Source organism: Lepidochelys kempii, chromosome 9 (genome assembly GCF_965140285.1).
Source record: "Lepidochelys kempii isolate rLepKem1 chromosome 9, rLepKem1.hap1, whole genome shotgun sequence".
NCBI lineage: Eukaryota > Metazoa > Chordata > Testudines > Cheloniidae > Lepidochelys > Lepidochelys kempii.
The window spans coordinates 8,360,532-8,378,096 of NC_136388.1; the positions used below are offsets into that span (position 1 = coordinate 8,360,532).

A 17,565-nucleotide genomic window follows, 5' to 3' on the forward strand; every position below is an offset into this window, starting at 1 on the left:
GTCTAGGAGATGCTAATCCTGTTTGGCTGTGAGGTTGTTTACGGCGAGTGAGAGTCCTGCAGACAGTGATAGCCGTGCCCACGCAAGGGCTGGATAACTGTCAACTACCACCCCCGTAGCCTCCCTAAAAGGCCCTGTGAAGCCCTGTCTGAACTGGGCTCTCTGCCTTCGAACTTTTCTCCTGCTCCTGTATCTGCATTAATCTCTACCTGTGCCTGATCAGTGAGGTGGGGCTCTGATGTTCAGAGGTGTGCAGTTAGCATCTGGCTCAGCTTCGCATTCCCGGGTCAAAGACCCCCAGACGCTGGCCTAATGACACTTTCTCTCTGTCATCTAGGTTTATCTAAGGCACCCATCTTCATGGTCCCTGAGCACCCATCTCCTTCTCTGCCTTCTCCCTGGATAATGAACACTCATGACAGTATCTCTCCCCAAAGAGATGAACCACTTGGAGCCATCAATAGGGATATGGGAGCACTCCTGAGCTCTGGCGTGCTCATGTTCTCTCTCCCTCTTGTTGCTTGGCAGGACCCTGAGGGGGTCTGGATAAATGAGCAGACCTCTGAGAGCCTCTCTGCATGTCTCCCTAGTGGTTGTGTCTCCTGAGTGATTCACTTACCCACTCAGCTGTATTATCTGGCTGCAGATCCAAGGGCTGCCCTCCAGCCAGGCAGGGAGAGAGGCAAATGTTTGAAGGTGATCCTCTTTCAAAGGAATCCATCACTGGGCCAGTTACTTTGGGGGCGGGAGGGAGTTCTGGACATTCTCTTCCCAGGGCATGCTTCCAAAGTAGGCAAAGCTAAGGCCTACAGGAAGAGTTTTCATCACTGTCTGGGCTGAGCCCTTGTTTGCGTGGAGGCCAGTGTGTTTGCTGCGGATGCTGGCAGTGCACAATAGCCTGCCTTTTATGTGTTCTTCCCAAGCGCATGAGGGAGTGCACACTGAGTGAACTAATAGCAGGAAGAAGTGGCTGTTGGCTCAGAAATCTCTCTCCTCCCCCCCATCCCGCCTTGCTTCTCCTGTCAAGGCTCTGCCACTGGACTTAGAAGGCAATTTGACTGACCCTAAATCAGCAGGGATGCCGTTCGGGGTAAACCAAAATCCCTGGCAGCCTGCCCTGACCTGAGCAGAGCTAATCTAGCCTCCAGCGAACTCACAGTGAACCCACACTGAGTACCAATATAATACCCCTAGGTCAGATAAAGACCCCTTACCTACCCGCAGCGCCAGCCCATTACATGGGTGAGTAGTGAATTAATTATGGGGCACTTCCTGAGCATAGGCTCCAGCTTCCAAAACGAGCCCTTTGCAAGGGGCTTTCTGGCTCTTCCCAGGAGCAGAAATTTCCTGCATCCCAATCTGTTCGCTCCTTCCTGTTTGTTTCGCAGGCTTTCACTATGCAGTTCAGCAGCAAATGTGCATGAGAAATGTCCCCTCTGAGTCCCTAACTGGTGCTGTTCTGGGCTAAGGGGATGTTCGCGGTGTCAGGGCTGTTTAGAATTATTGCTAATTGTTTGTGATATGGTAGCCGCAAGAGGCCCCAGGTGAGCAAGGCGCTCCATGATGCGAGATGCCCTATAAACACCTAGTAAAAGGCTAGCTCTGAAGAAGAATTGACAGTCGAAATAGACAAGCCAGACGGGGGTGGGAGAAAGGGACGTTAACCCCATGCCTGTATTTGAACCCCTTGCCAAGAGAAACCCAGAGGTATCATTTCCTAGTTGTTAGTCGCCTCCCAAGTGCTTCTCTCTCTAGGAGGCTGCAGCTAATGAGAGGCCCTGCCTCAGAGAGCCGACAGCCCGAAAGCTTGATCCGGTGAGGACCAGGTCCTATCAGATGTTTTTAAAGCTGCTCTGCCCTCATTTGGAAGGGCGGGGTGGGGAGCTCAGCACCTTGCCCTGCACCGTGACCTCATTGAGATACAGAGCCATAGCTCTTAGAGACGGAAAAGGCCGATGGTTCCAGCTGGTGCAAAGCAGGGCCCCGTGGGAGGGTTCTTTACAGTCTAGTTCCCAATGCTCTGGCCACGGGAGCCCACCACAGTCTAATTGGCTGTGACAACTCTGCTGTGAGGGCCTGATTCAAAAAGCTATTGAAATGCCATGAAAAGGCTCCCATTGGCTTCAGTGGGCTTTGGAAAAGGCCCGTACTGTGTAGCACTCATAAGATGAAGCAAATAGTCTCCCCCTAGCCTTGCTACAGTGAACAAATTGCAGAGGAGTTCATCAAATAAGGCTAGCATTGAAGCCACTGGAATTTAAAGGTACCTCCTCTATGAAGATTGGCCCCACGCACTTCAGCTGGTTTGCTTAGAAACAGACATTTTTATCACCCCAACAGCAATTTCCTCCACATTGTGTCCAGCAGCCCGAGTGCAGGGGGGGGGCAGGGAGGAAGCAGGGGGGGGCACCTCTTCCCAGCCCCTTTGTTCTGCAGAATTTCATTTCTTATGTCTGCCGAGGTTTCCTCCCCAACCTTTTGCTGCCTGGATTTATCAGTCCATTTCATCATGTTATACTTGGTCACCGACGTGACACCTCTGTCATAAATACACAGGCAGGGGCTGGGCTGGGTGCCTCTTTGTGAATGTGATGGCTGGGGGGGGGGGGGAATGCAGAGCAAAAGAGGGCTGGAGCCAGCTGTTTGTCCGCAGCGCCAGCAGAGCATGGGCATCAGAAGGGCCTGGCTGCCCCCCCTGAACTGTCCCTCAGGGTGTGTCAATCTTAAACTGGAGGGACCATTTGAGGAGTGAGCGGGGAGTTCCGCCTTTGTGCTTGTTTACTCCTTGGCCTCTGCTGGGCCTGCCAGCTGGGGCACCACGCGACTGCCAGTTACCCTGGGGTTTGTGATGGGCACGCCTTGCTTGCTAAAACTGTGCCCAACGTCCCCCATCCCCTCCCCCCCCACTACTCTCAAATGGCAAAAACTCCCTGTCACTGGTGAGCCTGGCTGGATGGGAACCAGGCTCCATAACCCGTTATGATCACACCCTGAGCCAGCCGGGATTTATGACTCACAGCTAATACCAGGGACAACAGTCACACAAGGAGCCATTGAACTGGGGCGTGATCGATGCTGCTGAGTGCTTTGCAGCCAGCTCTCTGCACGGCCGGGAAATGTCAGGGTGTATCTTGCTCTCCGGTCCTGGGAGCCCGAGCCCAGCCCTGTGACAGGTGCCGTGTTCGGGGTCCCTTGTGTAGCTGCCATCCCAGGGTGCTAGATGATTGGGCTGACATTTCTGGGATTGGTACGAACACCCGGGAACCACGAGGAAGGGCATAGCTACTCCCAATGCAGCTGCGGTGGCTTGGGCAGCTGTTTCATGAGCCCGTCTCATCTGTGTAGGGATGAAGGGAGAGTGCAGAAGGGCTGGGGGGTTGCTGGTGAAGAAGCAGTGGAATGAAGTGGGGCTTTATTCTTTGTCCGGGGGAAATGTCTCGATCAGGGCCCCGGGGTCCTGGGGGCTGCACACACCCAGTCCCTGCCCCACAGAGGCTGACAGTGGGTGGGAGAGAGGAAGGAGTATCTTCTCTTGGCTGATGGGGAACTGAAGGTCAGAGAGCTGGTCACCCAGGCAGCTTGCAGCAAAGCCAGGAACTGAGCCTAGATCTCCTGAGTCCCTCCTCGTTCCACTGACCCAGGGAGGCCACCAGACCCAGCAAAGAGATGGGATGAAACCTCTAGCGAGGTTATGGGGCTCGTGTTTGCCGGAGCGGGGGTGGACCTTTGGGACCTTTGCACCAGAGGGAGGTACTCGAGTAACTACAGGTCCCCTTGCGATGGCTCAGCGCTGCCCAGCCCAGCCTGGCCCAGGGCTTTTTCAATGCTGGATGCTTTCCTTCTGGATCATGTCCTGGGCCGTGAATCCCCGGGCAGGCAAAGGCGGGTGGTGTCTGTTGTGGCAGAGAGGGACGACATTACTGCTGGGCTGGAGTCCCTGCCAAACCGGAGCTGAGGGCCCCTCTGCCTGGGACCATTTCAGGTTCAAACTGGGCTGACCTGAACCCTTGAGCAGGAGCAAACTCCCTGGAGCAGGAGAAGGAACCTGGGCGAGTGTCACCCCACCGGGGTCTATTTAAATGCCCAGCGGTCTTGGGGCGCCGAGCCCCTTGCACCCCCAAAGTCCCTGGCCCTGCTTTCTGAGCCGCCTGGGGTCTGTGCGGGGCGAAGGAGTGCGCTGGCTCTGCTTCTGGGCCAGCGGCTGCGGATGGTTTGGTTTCAACTCGGGGTTGAGCAGGGGCGGCTGGATGGGCCAGCCCCACTTCTGGGTGCAGCCCTCCCGCTCCCGTGGGGGCTGGCTGGGCGGGGGGGGGCTCTGTCCCCCCCCCCCGCAGTGGGGGAGCAAGGCGGGGGCGGGCCGGCGCCCGGCGGGTCCCCGCGCCGGAGGGGGGCTCGCAGGGCCCGGGGCCGGGCGGCGGGCGCTGCCCAGCGTCCTGAGCCGGGCCCCGGGCAGGCCGCTGGCCCCGGTGCTGAAGCCCCGCCCCGCCGCGCGGCGCTGACGTGGCCGGGCGAGCAGCCGAGCCCGCCGCTCCCGGGCCGGGCAGAGGCGGCGTGTGGCCGGCGGCGGCGGGTCTGCGGCGATGCGAGCGGGCTGCGCTCGGCTCCGCTCCCCGCCAAGCCGCCCCGGCCGAGCATGGGCTGCATCGGCTCCAAAGGCACCCTCGGTAAGCGCGGCCGGGCCCCGCGGGACGCCCCGAGCGCAGCAGCCGGGGCGGGGGGACCCCGCGGCCGCGGGATGCAGCGGGGAGGGGGCCGCGCCGCAGCCGGGCGGGGTCGCGGGCCGGCGGGAGCCGGCGCGGTTAGTGTGCAGCCGGCAGGGCCGTTGCCCCGGCGCCAGTCTCCTTAGGAGACCTTCAGCTCCCCGCGATCCGCTCCCGGAGGGAGGGAGGGAGGAAGCGGCCGCGGCTGCGGACGCCGGGGCGGGCCGGTGGGGAGCGATTCCCCGCCTCGGTGGAGCGCGGCCGAGCCCGCTGCTTCTCCTGGCCCGGCTCGGCAGGCGCTGGCCGGGCTGCGGGAGGGGGCTGGCGGGGACGCGGCGCGGAAGCACCAGGGGTAGGGTCAGCCCGGCTCGGCTCGGCTTGGCTCGGCTCAGCGCTGGTTCGGAGCGGGCTGGCCGGTGGCAGCGGGGCGGGACGCGCTGGGAGGCGCTGTGCCCGGTTGGCCGGAGTGCGGGGCCGGGGGGCCCCGGGGTGCTGCGCTGCGTCCGCCCCAGGGCCCCCATCCTGAGCTTGCACCGCTGGCTGAGTTGCTCGAAGTTGCTAGGAGGGAGGTGGGCCGGCCCCAGAGGAGAAAGCCCCCGGCCTGGATGTGATTGACCCACCCCCCTTCCCCAGCGCGCAGCCCCGGAGCTCGCTCTCCCTTCCCTGCGTACCCGGCTCCCAGCAGCGGCTCTGCCAGACCCACACCCCAGTTGCTGGGCAAGGGTGGTCCTGGTGCTACTGGGGCCTGCCTTGTTGCTCTCTGGCCAGCTCGTCCCTTCTCCAGGGGGCAGCTCCGGGGCCTCTTGCTGTGGGGATGAATCTCCTGGGCCCTGGGATTGCGGGGAGCCCTTCCCCAGACAGGGCCAGTCCCCCAAGGGGAGGGATTCCATCAGGTGGGCCGGCCAAGGCCATGGGGAAATGCCCCTGAGCCCCCACAGCACAGGGGGCTTGTTAGCTAAGGCCAGCCCCAGCCATGAAGGCGGGCAGAGGGCGGCTGGGGCCTGTCTCTATATGGACACCCTATACTGCAGCCCCTTCAAAACTCATCTGCCTCCGAGGCCTGGCAATCCTAGTCCCGGGTTAAACCACAATGGTTCCCAACGTCCTGGCCAGCCGGGCTCAGCTTCTGCCGGGGTTGGGTGTACTCCCCCGGGGGGAGGGGACCAGTCCCAGGGTCTCTTACCATGTCAGCATCATTGTGTGCAGATGCACCCAGACACCCCACTTCCTCCTCCCTGCTCTCTGAGACCCCGTCCCAAGAGCGATAGGGACTCGGGGTGCTGGTGGGTTAACGGCTGCTGTGGACTGGTCGGGCACCATTACTGCCCCGGGGAACCCCACTGGTACCCCTGAGCAGCAGCTGTTCAGGGAGATTGTCTCCTCTCGCCGAGCCTGTTTTTGAGAGGAAGGATGGTCTTGTGGATAAAACCCTGGACTCAGACTCATGCCCGTAAGGGCCTGAGTGGGGCTTACGAGATGCCTAGGCCTCGACCAGCTCTTTGCAAGGGTCGTCCCCCCCTGCCACTGCGTACCTGGTGCCTCTACTTTGTCTCCTGCAGAGCCCTAGCCTGGGCCCAGGAGTCCCTGTGCTCCAGCTTCCCCAGCTCAACTTCTTGCTTTGAGGGCACTGTCCTGTGGACACCTACATCGGCGGGGGGGTTTCTGCCAATGTAGTTAATGCGCCTCTCCTGGAGTCGGTAGCCAGCTGGCTGGAAGGATTCTTCTGTTGCGTTAGCTGCAGGGATTAGGTCTGCACTTGGGGTGCAGAGAGCTTCACAGCCCTGAGGGGGTCCCTAAGCCAATCTGTTTCCTAAGTGGAGACCAGGCCTGAGTTTCTCTCATTCTCTTTGGAGGCCTCACTGATTTGCCACCCCATGTGCCTCCGGCCCACCAGTATCCCCATCGCTCAGTGTCCCACAGCCTGGGGCACAAAGTGTGTGCTACCCTTCTTCACCATCCCATTTTGTCACCCCCTGGACAGCCTAGGGCCCCACAATACCCTATGCAACCGCTTCACGCCGAGTGCATCCCCACCCCTTTGGATATATCTAGCTCTGATGACCTGTCCTTCGGCCTCTCACTGCCTTTTCTGGGCCTTTGTTTTGATCCCACTTAAGTCAATGTGGGTTTTTGTCCAGTGACGTCAATGGAAGCAGGATTGGACCTTTTCTTTCCAGTGCGCATCCAGCCGGCACTGGCTCAGGCTGTTAGGAAGGATCCCTGCTTTGGAAAGGCCCAGCACGCTCCTGTGTCTCTCAGTTTAACTCTCTGCCTCGCTGTTTCGTTTGCTCCGAGGTCTAGGCAACCAGCTGTGCCTCTAATCCAAGGTTTGAGGTAGCCTCCAGCCTGACCCTGTGTGGTGAGCTCACAACTCAGCCTAGCAGCCAGCTCCTTCACTGGCTTTAAAATCTGCCCCTTTAAAATCAACCCTGTTTAAACATCCACCTCTTTTAGGGTGTTATTACACCAGACCTCCAGGCCTGTGCAGGCCTGATCCTGCACGATCCTGAGCCCCTCCGCTCCTGTTGAGTTGGGCCGCCATTGCGGGTGCACCGCAGGATGAGGTCCTAATTATATCTCTGGTGCTCAGTGGGTCTCCAATGCTTCCATCGAAGGCTGGTTGCATTCCCCTTTGTCGGCTCCCAAACAAAAGCTGCTCTCACCAGTCATAATCCAGTCATTTTCCCTGTTGTGCCATTCAGCCGGCTAATAGCAGGGTCATTACAATTGCCGGTGAGTCTGACTGTCCCCGTGGCTTTTGCTGCTTGGACGCTCTGAGTCCCAGGGCTTGACCCCTACCGGACCGGGAGGGTTCCTGTTACCTGGCAACTTGTAACCAAACTGAGTCGGCTTTGGTAAGCTTAGGCTGTGTAACTAGCTCCCCTCCCCATCTGTTGGTTTGTTTCACTTGTTGCATTGGGTCTGAAACCAAAGAGAGAAGCTCCTCCAGGGAAGGGAATCTCTTCTACTCAGGGCGTACAGCTCCGAGCACGGTCGGGCCTGGAGCGCGCAGCTGTCCCCACCGTGGGATAATCTTTGGGTTCCTTGTTAGGTAGCGAGCGATTACCCCACCAGCCTCCCCCATGCTGATGTAACGTTTCCTTCCTGTCAAGTTTGGAGTCGTCACCATAGCCAATTGATTTTTATCATCTCACCACGCAGCGGAGGCATGAGTGATGAGCTTTGCTCCCCCCGGCAAGCGTTCTAGCGAAGCCCTTTTTTGGCCTTAAGCTTTTACTCCAGCATTAGCATCAAGCCGGTTGTCACTCCCCTTGCTATGAGCTCCGTTTAGCTGACAGCTGGCTTTCGCTTGGCACAGGGCCATGCCTCACCGTGTGCTCTTAGCCTGGCTACTGGAAATGTCACGCTTCCCCACACAAGGCAGTGCGCGCTGGGAGTGACACACGGCTGGCTGGGTGGAGTCTGAGGGCTGGGGCCTGATTCTGCTCCCACTGAAATCAACGGTACAACTCCCAGGGACTTCAGGTGGAGAGCAGTATCCAGCCTGATGTGGGAGCTAGAGACCTCATCTAGGGGGACCTCCAGCTGGGGCTTGGGTCGGGAAACTCCAGCTAGGGCATGGACCTTACTGGACAGGCTGTTCTGAGAGAAGGAGGCTGCTCCTTTCTCGTCTCCCTGTCCCACAACTGACCCAGCCCCTAACACAGAAATGCTGAACCCCCCTGACTGGCCCAGCCCCTGCCTAGGTCACGACATCCGTATAGTGTGTGCTCACACGTGCCACGCTCACTAGCATGACACACTTACTGTACCCCCAGTTAGATCAAATCCACATTCGCTAATGTAGCAGCAGCCTGGATACCCGCTGGGGGTCATGGATACATGGCTGTGTCCAGGCAGTGTTAGTCATAGCGGGTGTCCCATCCTGGGTCTTTGGCAGCTGTTGGACTGGCACTGTAGTGCCAGGTCTGAGACAGGAAAGGATCCCACCTCATGTACGGGATCTGTCCCCAGCCCTGGTGCCCGTGGGTCTGGTCCACACCATCAAGGTTGCAGTTTTGTAGTCCCAGAGCAGTGACCAAGGCAGGTGGGTCCTCTGATGTGGCATGGAGACAGAGCTGTGCCTCTCCCTGGCTGAGAGACGCTCCTGGCCAGGATCAACCCCCCCGGGGCTGGCGGGGGTGCATGAGTGGGGTACCCAGGAGTGACTCCAAGTGGGTGGGTTTGAGGAGTCACGGTGGGCTGTTGCGTGTGAACGTGGAGGCAGGTGTTGCATTGCCTGAGTCTGTGTGTTCCGGATGAATTTGTCACATTCCATGTGCTTAGGGCAGTGCTGGGGGGGTGGGGGGGTCCCGGGGACAGTGCCTCCCTGCTCTCTGTCCCTCTGCCCACCCCCTCCCCAGCATCCTGGCTCTGATATACCATCTGGGGGGAGGGGGGGAATGAAACCTTCCCTGTCCTTGGTCCATTCTGTGCCTCTCTTCTCCTCCCCCACTGTTAGCAGCGGGAGGTCACCTTTGCAGGGTGCTGCGGGTCAGCCCCTGGCCCTCTCTGCTCTCCACCCTGTGGGATTCCAGTTGCCTCTCCCTGACCCCGCTCCAGCTGGCCACATGTGCCCAGAATCTCTGATGCTGGGGCTGTCCGTGCTGGGCCAGCGGGGGGAGCCTGTCCCGGGAGGAGGCGTGTGGGAACTGGCACCCGGCTGGCTCATGCCCGACACTGGGCAGCAGGCTGTCTCCTGTCCCAGCCCTGACGTGTGCTCATCAGAAAAACTCACTGTGCCAGAAGCACCGTCTCCCCCCTGGAATATTAATGGCTCCATGGTGGGAACATTGTGTCCCTCGAATGGAGCAGGCTGTAGCAGAATGCACGTTCCTTGGAAGGAATCTTGGCTGGAAGGCACATTTCCCACCCCCCATGCAGTGGGGCTGCCCCTCACCCCTGATCTGCGGGGCCCACAGCCTCCTTCCAGCCCCCACTGCCTTCTCCTTGCCCCACCCCACAGGGCTGAGTGTCTTGTCACCCCTCACCAGGGTCCAGTGCCTTCTCCCACCCCCCCACTCCCCTCCCCGTCCCCCCCGCCACATGGCTCAGTGTCTTCTGCCCCCCATGGCCTGCAGGGCTCAGGACCTCTCTCCTCATTCCTGCTGCCCATCGTGTTTGGTGCCTCCCCCCACGCCTCCCCCGCATGGTCTGCAGGACTTGGCCCCTCTCCTGGAGGGGATGACCAGGTGGTTCAGGGGCGCAGGATTGTCTAGGATCAAGCACACGACAAATCAAGCCCTGTCCCCAGAACTTATGCCGAAAACACCCAGCTCCCTGCGCCCCACTCCCCTCCCTGCCATGGCAACCCCGTCTCTCTAGCCCCTAGCATCCCAGCCGGCATTCACACCCCGTGTCATGGAGTCCCCGGGCACTGCTCTGGAACTGCTCCCAACGCAGCCAGGCAGGACTCTGGGGAAGTCTCCTCTCTGGGAGCAGCCTGTCTGCAGGGCAAGAAGCTCACCCGGCTTCCACCTTCCTGGGTCTGACCTCGGAGCATTCAGCCTCCTCTGCCCCTCCGTGCGCTTCCCACAGCCAGTCTGCCCAGGTGGGGTCTTGGGGAAGCCAGAGGGTCCTGCCCCCCAACTTCGCAGTCAGACATGACTCTCAGCCAGCCAGTAAAACAGAAGGTTTATTAGATGACAGGAACAGAGTCTAAAACAGAGCTTGCAGGTGCAGAGAACAGGACCCCTCAGCCGGGTCCATTTTGGTGGGCAGGGAGCCAGACAACCACGTCTACACGTCCCCAGCCAGCCCCCAACTGACTCATCCTCCACCCCCTCCTCCTCTGGGCTTTGTCCCTTTCCCTGGCCAGGAGGTCACCTGATTCCTTTGTTCTCCAACCCTTCAGCTCTCACCTTGCAGGGAGGAAGGGCCCAGGCCATCTGTTGCCAGGAGACAGAGTTTTGGCCATTTATGTACACTGGCCCCTTGCTCTTCAACAATTACACCCCCTTATCCCACCACCTAGAGACTTAAGAAATGCATAGGGGAAACTGAGGCACCCCTACATTATTCAGAGGAAACATTAAGAACAGTCCTGCTTCGTCACACCCAATCACTAGTGCAATGCAACCACTGCTGGGGTGGAACAGGGGATGTGAAGAAGAATCCTGTATTCTGAGGCAGACAGGCTATCCTTACGCGAGCTGGGAGTTGTCCGGGTCTGTGGAGATACTGTCCCAATGCGCGTAACAATGACCATGGTCCATTGGGTTTACATCGCCTGTCCAGCGAGCCAGGGCCTCCTAGCACCGGGCTGGGGCACTGACTGAATGCTGACATGGATGGAAGGGTGCCCTTTGCTGAGTCACCCCTCCCTGTTTCTGCAGCTGGCTGGTCCTTGGAGGTCTCCCATCCACACTTCAACAAGGCCTGCCGCTGCTTAGTGCAGATGGGCTCCTGGTGGTTTGGCTCTGTGCCTTCCTTCCTTTCTTTTGGGCCACGAGCCCGGTGCACTGCCAGCCGCCACGGCACCTGCCCAGGGTCCTCGGCTCTGCTCCTGATTTGCCACGGTAGCACAGAGCGGTTGTGCCCCATGGGGAAAAAATGCTACAGCCGCGGCCATCCATGCCCAAAGGTCACCTGCCAGGTGGCCAGGAACTGCAGCAGAACCCAAGCCGCAAGCCCTTTGCTGTTCCTGTGGGATGCAGCCAAGCTTCTGGGAAAGGGGGGAAGCACTTGGCTCTGGCTAGCGCAATTCCACCTTCCCAGCTTCCAGGCATCTCTGCTCTTCCCCGCTCTAGTACAGCAGCTCCCGAGCTGTGGGAAGACTAGCGGTGGGTCGTGCGTGCCCCAGAAGCGCTCTCCCCCTCTGCCCCGTGCTCTCACTTCCCCTGGTGCAGCAGCAGCCCTGCAGAGGAAGTGTCGGGAGCCTGGCAGTGATCCGGGCCCAGCTGGGGGCATGGCTGAGGAGAGCCAAACACGGGGGCTTGGGCTGAAAAGGGGAGTGGGGAGCAGGGGGTTGGAGAGTGGGGGAGGGGAGTGGAGAAGGGGGTCAGGGGGCTGGAGGGCCCCCACTTTAAAGGCACTCTGCAGCCTGGTGTGACAGCTCCTAGCAAGCCCGATTTGTTTTCTCTCTCACTGTCTCTGTATATGTCACGGGGCATCCCTCAAAAGACACGGTGCGGCTGGTGGGTCACCTTAGTAAAAAGTTTGGCAACTTCTGCTCTAAGAGGCAGCGCTGTCTAGTGGTTTGAGCACAGGACTGGAATCGGCTCCTGCTTATGCCTGGGTAACTGGGGCGTGACCCCACTGGTGTCAATGCGAGGAGCCAAGCCTGGGGAAAGAGGAAGGGTTAATAACATGGACAGAAGCATGTCGGTGCTTGTGGGAGAAGTGGGCAAATCTGGGCGTGAAGGTGGCATTGCTGGCGAAATGGAAGGGGGCTGGGGTCTCGCCTCCAGTGTAGAGGGTGGCCTGTAAAGATGGGCCCCGGGATGAGAATCTTCCTCTTGCTATGCTTGGCCTGTGGGCCTAAACCCACAGTGAGGGGTGCACCCGGCTGGGCAAAGAGAAAGCATTGCATGCTGGGAAGTGCAGTCCCTGGGCTACAGCTCCCCATCGCTGGAGTACGGTGTGGGCTGCAGCTGGTCCGATGCAGCGTTCCTTTTCCTTTTTCAATCTGTGCTGTGGTATAATGGTACAATGGGAACTGCTGTGGTATAAAGCCAGGCCCTGCCTTTGCCTCTTGGGTGGAAGGTGTTCCCTGCTGGCACCTCCCCAATGATTTCACTGACTGCGGGGCTGGCTTTGCGGGAGCGTCGGAAGCTCTGGCCAGGATCAGCGACGCTCTGGCCAGGATCAGGGCCCCATGGTGCTGGGAGCTGCACAGACACGCCGGCCCTGCCCTGACGAATTTACAACCCGGTGAAAAGCGGGGGGGGGGCAGCGACTGTGTTAAGCAAGAAGAGAGAGGAAGGGTGAGAGGGTCAGCGGAGCTTAGTGACCTCCTGGAGTAGATCGGAGAAGGCGTTAAGCTGGGCTGAATTAACACTAGGAAAACCAGATTGGTCTTCTCAGCCCTGCTTTGACAGGCCATGGGGCAGGTTAACCTCCCATGGCTAATGCCTGCCATTTCTATGCCTTTCACAGGGTGTAGGTCTCTTGTTGTGGCTGCAGGGTGAAATGCACCCCTGACCCGGAGGGGAGGCACAAGGCCTAGGCACTGCTTATGACTTGTGCTGGCCCCTGTGCACCGGGTGAATTACTCCCCTAAAGAACCTGGCCTGCTTTGCAGCAAACAGCTACAATTTTCCCGGCACTTCTCCAGGGAGGGAAGCTCTGCTTGTGCTTTGGGGGCTCTGTGCTTTACATAGTGACCCAGGCAGCTTTGTAAACGAAGGCACAAAATTGTCCCCCCCGGCAGAATCCACATGACGCTAAGATGCAGCAGGCCGAGGCAAAGGGCTGCTCTCGGTGCTGCCTAGGGAAGCCTCACGCTGGGATTCTGCTCCATTCCCTACCTGTGCAGGACTGGGACTTTCCCATGGAGCGGAGCTGGGAGGGTACGCAACCCGTCAATCCCATCCTCCTTTACTGACCTGCCAAGTCCTTGTGTTCTGGACCCCCAGGGGTTTTCCTGCCACCTGTGAGGACATCCACAGCCTACACTGGAGGCTTCCCCTGGTTCATTTGAGGGGGTCTGGGATGACGTCAGCTCTTGCAGGGGAACCCAGAGCCCTTCTAGTCAGGTCTTGGCAGGTACGTAGAGAGGACATGGGTTTTTCAGCCCTTTTGTTCTGCAGTGTAACAGATGCCTTGAGAATGGGGATATTAAAATCCCCTCCCTAGGCCATGAGCAGGAACCTGTTCAAGTCACTGGCAACATTCTTAATGGGAGCAGAATCAGGGCCTTAAACTGCTAAAAAAACCAATTCCAAACCGCCCCTGTAAATAAGAGAATGTAGTAGTGTCCCCTGGTGGGAGCCCAGCATCCGACCTCGTGTGTGTGTGTGTGTGTGGGGGGGGGGGCAGCAGCCCAGCCCCACCCCAAACTTCATGCCTTTTTAACAAACAGCCATGAGTGTGAGGATCAGGCCTTTGGCATTTCACACTTGCAGTGAGTTTTGGATGGTCTCAGACACACACTAGGGAGAATCCTGGCTCCCAGGATTGCCCTAACTAGTGAGATTTCACAGCATGCCGAGTATGGCATTCCAGTCCATCCTGACCCTGGTGGTGCCTTGTCTCCCATTGATGTGGCCACAGCTCGGAGACAGAACCCCCCCGCAACCAAAACCACAGCGCCTCTGAAAGGGTTCTAAGCAAGCCACATGAGGATGTGGCTGGGATGGCAGGGTGACAGAGTCTCTGCTGGAATAGCATGCTGAGGACGGGCCTGGCTCACAGGCCCCAGGGTGACATTCACCCTGAGGCAGAGGGCCAGCAAACTGCTTATTCATCGCTTACGCCCTGTGGCCTAGTAGAGCGAAGTGCAGACCTGCCCCTCCTGAGATAGAAACGCACGTGACCCACTGGTGGGTGAGTGTGTGGTCAGTCCCCTTTCGTGCCTGATCCACAAAGAATGGGATCCTGTTCCAGCTGCTGCTGGGGAGCCCGGAATCCAGTTGTGTGTGTAGCTTTGGGGGGGTCCCAGTCGGACCCCTGGTGTTGTGACCAGGATGGCAGCTGTCACAAATGCCTTCTATGATAAGTAGGGCGTAGGGGCCCCAATCCCACTGCGCTAGGCACAATGCAAACATATAACAAAGGGAGGGTCCCTGCCCCCGAAAAGCATGCCGAACTAAGCAGAAGAGTCAACAGGTAGATGCAATAGACAGGCGGACAGGAGAACAATGAGACGATTGGGATCAGCGGCGCACCAGTTGCCGATCGTTTATGTTCCATCCGGTTGATACAAGAGAGAACAACACAGTTAGTGCCGACAGCGTGTCTGCTAGGAAATCCGGCAGCCCTGTTCGGGTGTGTCTGTGCACGGTAGCCTGTGTGCACGTGCGTGTGCATTTGCACGTGTAGGGCCTTTATGCTGTTCTCTTTTGCTAGAAGAGTGCAATTCGCTCCCTCTGCGTGGCGGGTTTGTTCAAGGTTCCACACACATCACCTCCCGCCGGGTTTGCTGCCCTGGGGTTTACATGGCACTGCGTTGGGGTGGACTTCACTGGACGCACTCACAAAATCCAGGAGGATAGCCCTGGGGAAATGCAAAAGATTGGCCTTGGATTCCGTGCTGCAAATCCTAGTCCAAAATCCCACCCCCTTTCAACACGGGGGCTGAAACCCACAGGGAGGTCCGCGCGCCGAGGTCCCCCTTTGAAGTTGGTTTGACATAGCTGCGTTGGTTGGAGGTCTGTGAAGAAACCACACCCCTGATGACACGTTTATACCGACCTAAGCCCCAGGGTAGATGCAGCTCTGTTAATGGAAGAAGGAAGGCTTCCGTCGATTGAGGCTCTGATGACAGGCTCTCGTGGTGCAGCTGTACGATGGCCGCGGAGGGGGTTCTTCGGTCCTTGCTGTAAATCCACCACTCCACGAGGTGGTCGCCAGGTTGATGGAAGAATTTTTTTTTATTTTAACCTAGGGGTGTCTACACCAGGGCTCAGGTCAGCTTTATTACATCCCATTTTTCACAGCCCTGAGCGTGAGAAGTGAAGCGGACCTATCTCGGCAGTGTAGATCAGCCCATAGCAATGGTCATTCGGGGACGTGGTGTCCCTACACGGACAGAGAAACCCATCCCCCTTCCCCATCGCTGTCTGCACTACAGGCTTATGCTGGCCTAGCTATGCCGCTGTTGTCTCCGGGTGTAGACACAGCTGGGCCTCCATGGTGCCTTAGTGCCTGTTAATACTTGGACTAAAACATTAAACCAGCCTCTCCTCTCCCCTTCTCATTGCTTCTATTCCCCTGGGGAACAGAAAGTAATACCCCCTCTGTGCTTTTATGGTCCCACTGGGATGACTAACGTTAACCCCTCGTTGTCACTGCCTGCTGCCTCCTGATGGCGCTCGGAGACCTTAGAAAGAGGCTCGCTGGTAACAACGGGGTGACATTTACATTCAAAGTCTGGGATTCCTTAAAGGGAAGAATCAACCCCCGCTGTTGCCCAGAATCGGAGAGATCTGGTCCCAGCGGAAAGCGGAGAGCTGGAGTCTGGTGCAGAGCAGAGGGGACACAGCCAATGTCCTGCCCACGGCAGTCACTTTCCTGGAGGGAGCAGTGCAGTTTAGAGTCCCCAGAGGGCCCCGCAGCAGGGCTAGGCTCTTGGGGGCTGACATTTCTCTGTGCTCTCCCCACAGTGGCTGTGGACACGACTTTGCATGTGGAGTGGAATGAGGTGAAGGCCCTGCCTGCCCTCTCGCCCTTGGGGAGCACCAGGACGTCGCTGGTCCACAGGCTGGTTCGGCAGAGCTCGGTGGACAGCCAGGACTCTCTCGAGGTGCCATGGTTCTCATCCCTCTGCCTTTGGGGACGGGGGGTGCTCCGTAGGTGAAATGAGCTATGAGTGGGCGTGTGGGTCTATGGGGCAGCTGTTTGGGGCAGGGGGAGATGGGGAGGAGGGCCATGTGCGTAGCTTCTTTGCCTTTCCAATTCAAGTGAAAGCCAGCTGCCGGTTATCTAGGGGTTCTCTTAAGGCCCCAGCTGCTGGAGTCAGGCCTAAGTCTCACTTCAGCCCTACTTACGTGGCACGTAGGCCTTGTGCGATGAAAACAGCACCTGGGGTTTGGCTGGGGCTGCTGTCCTCCATACCATCAGGATAGACCCAAAATAGCAACACTTCCCCCTTTGCCAGTGCCTTGCAACTGAAGATCCCAGAGTGCTTTGCAACCCAAGAATGAGCCTCACCTTGCAACTTTCCCCCGGGATGCAGGTGGCAGCGGTAGGCCTATATTGGAGGAGGGGAAACTGAGGCCCAGAGGGAGTACGGCCTCCGTTTTCCACGGTAGCATCCAAATATCAGTGACTTGTTTTGCAATCGTGGATCTAAGAGACTTGCTCAAGGTCAGGTCCAGCATGGGCAGCTTTGCCAGCCCAGCCCCATCTTGCACCAACCCACCCTGGTGTGGCGCTCAGATCCCACAGTAACTGTCGACTGTGTGATACATCAGAAATCTTTATTGGCATGACAGGCAAGGGTAGAACCTTTGGGCAGGGAGGAGCTGGCTGCAGGGGGACATTACTGAATTCCAGTCATCTCCTCCCTTGGCCTTTCGTTTCAGGGTCTCCCACATCTCACGGCTGCCTGGTTTAACTTTCTGCCTAAGGCTGCTGTATCCCCGGGGCTTTCTGAGGTTGTGTCTACACTGAAAGTGAAGATGTGCTTATAGCACGGGTAGGCACCCCTGTGCTAGCTTTAACCTGGGCCACGATAGTAGCGGAGGTGTCCATCCAAGGCCTCATGTTCGTACCCATCCCGCCGCTGTGACCAGCTCCAACCAGAAAACTGGCTGTCCCCTTTGCCCTTGTCTGGGCTAGAGTATTTTGCCACTGTGAGCACCACTGCGTGCTCCAGGCTCACGTCACCGGGCGATTGCGCGCGCCCTGGGGAGCAAAGCTGCCTCCGCGGCCATGTCCCTCGGCATCGTTGCAGAGCCAGCGTGCACAGGAATAACAGGCTTTGGTGGTGCAGTCGGTCTTCCCGCTCTGTCTGTCTCCCTGCCCGGTACTCTAGCTGTGTCTCCAGCTCAGGGCTCTGCTCCCTGCAGCTGTGATGGGTTGGGGATCACTCACATCCGTAAGGGGCTCTGTCACCACCCGTCTTGTAACTTAGGGTGCTGTACTGTTTTGCTGCTGTGGCTCAGAACCTTGACACCCATAGCTGGTCCTTGAGCATAAAGGTCACATCGTGGCTTCCACCGGCCTCGTTACACCTTGCAGGGTGACCCCAACAGCCCTTCTG

The 17,565-nt window shown here is 58.5% G+C and overlaps 1 protein-coding gene across 1 annotated transcript in view; it reads left to right on the forward strand.

Moving 5' to 3' along the window:
- The first annotated feature begins 4,544 nt into the window (after nucleotides 1-4,544).
- The window catches only part of FAM131A (family with sequence similarity 131 member A), a 42,992-nt gene continuing 29,971 nt past the window's right edge, over nucleotides 4,545-17,565 (forward strand). The window contains exons 1-2 of the mRNA XM_073359221.2: nucleotides 4,545-4,664; nucleotides 15,965-16,104. Of these exons, the coding sequence (XP_073215322.1) occupies nucleotides 4,634-4,664; nucleotides 15,965-16,104 (171 nt within the window). The 5' untranslated portion in view covers nucleotides 4,545-4,633. The remainder of the gene's footprint in view (nucleotides 4,665-15,964; nucleotides 16,105-17,565) is intronic.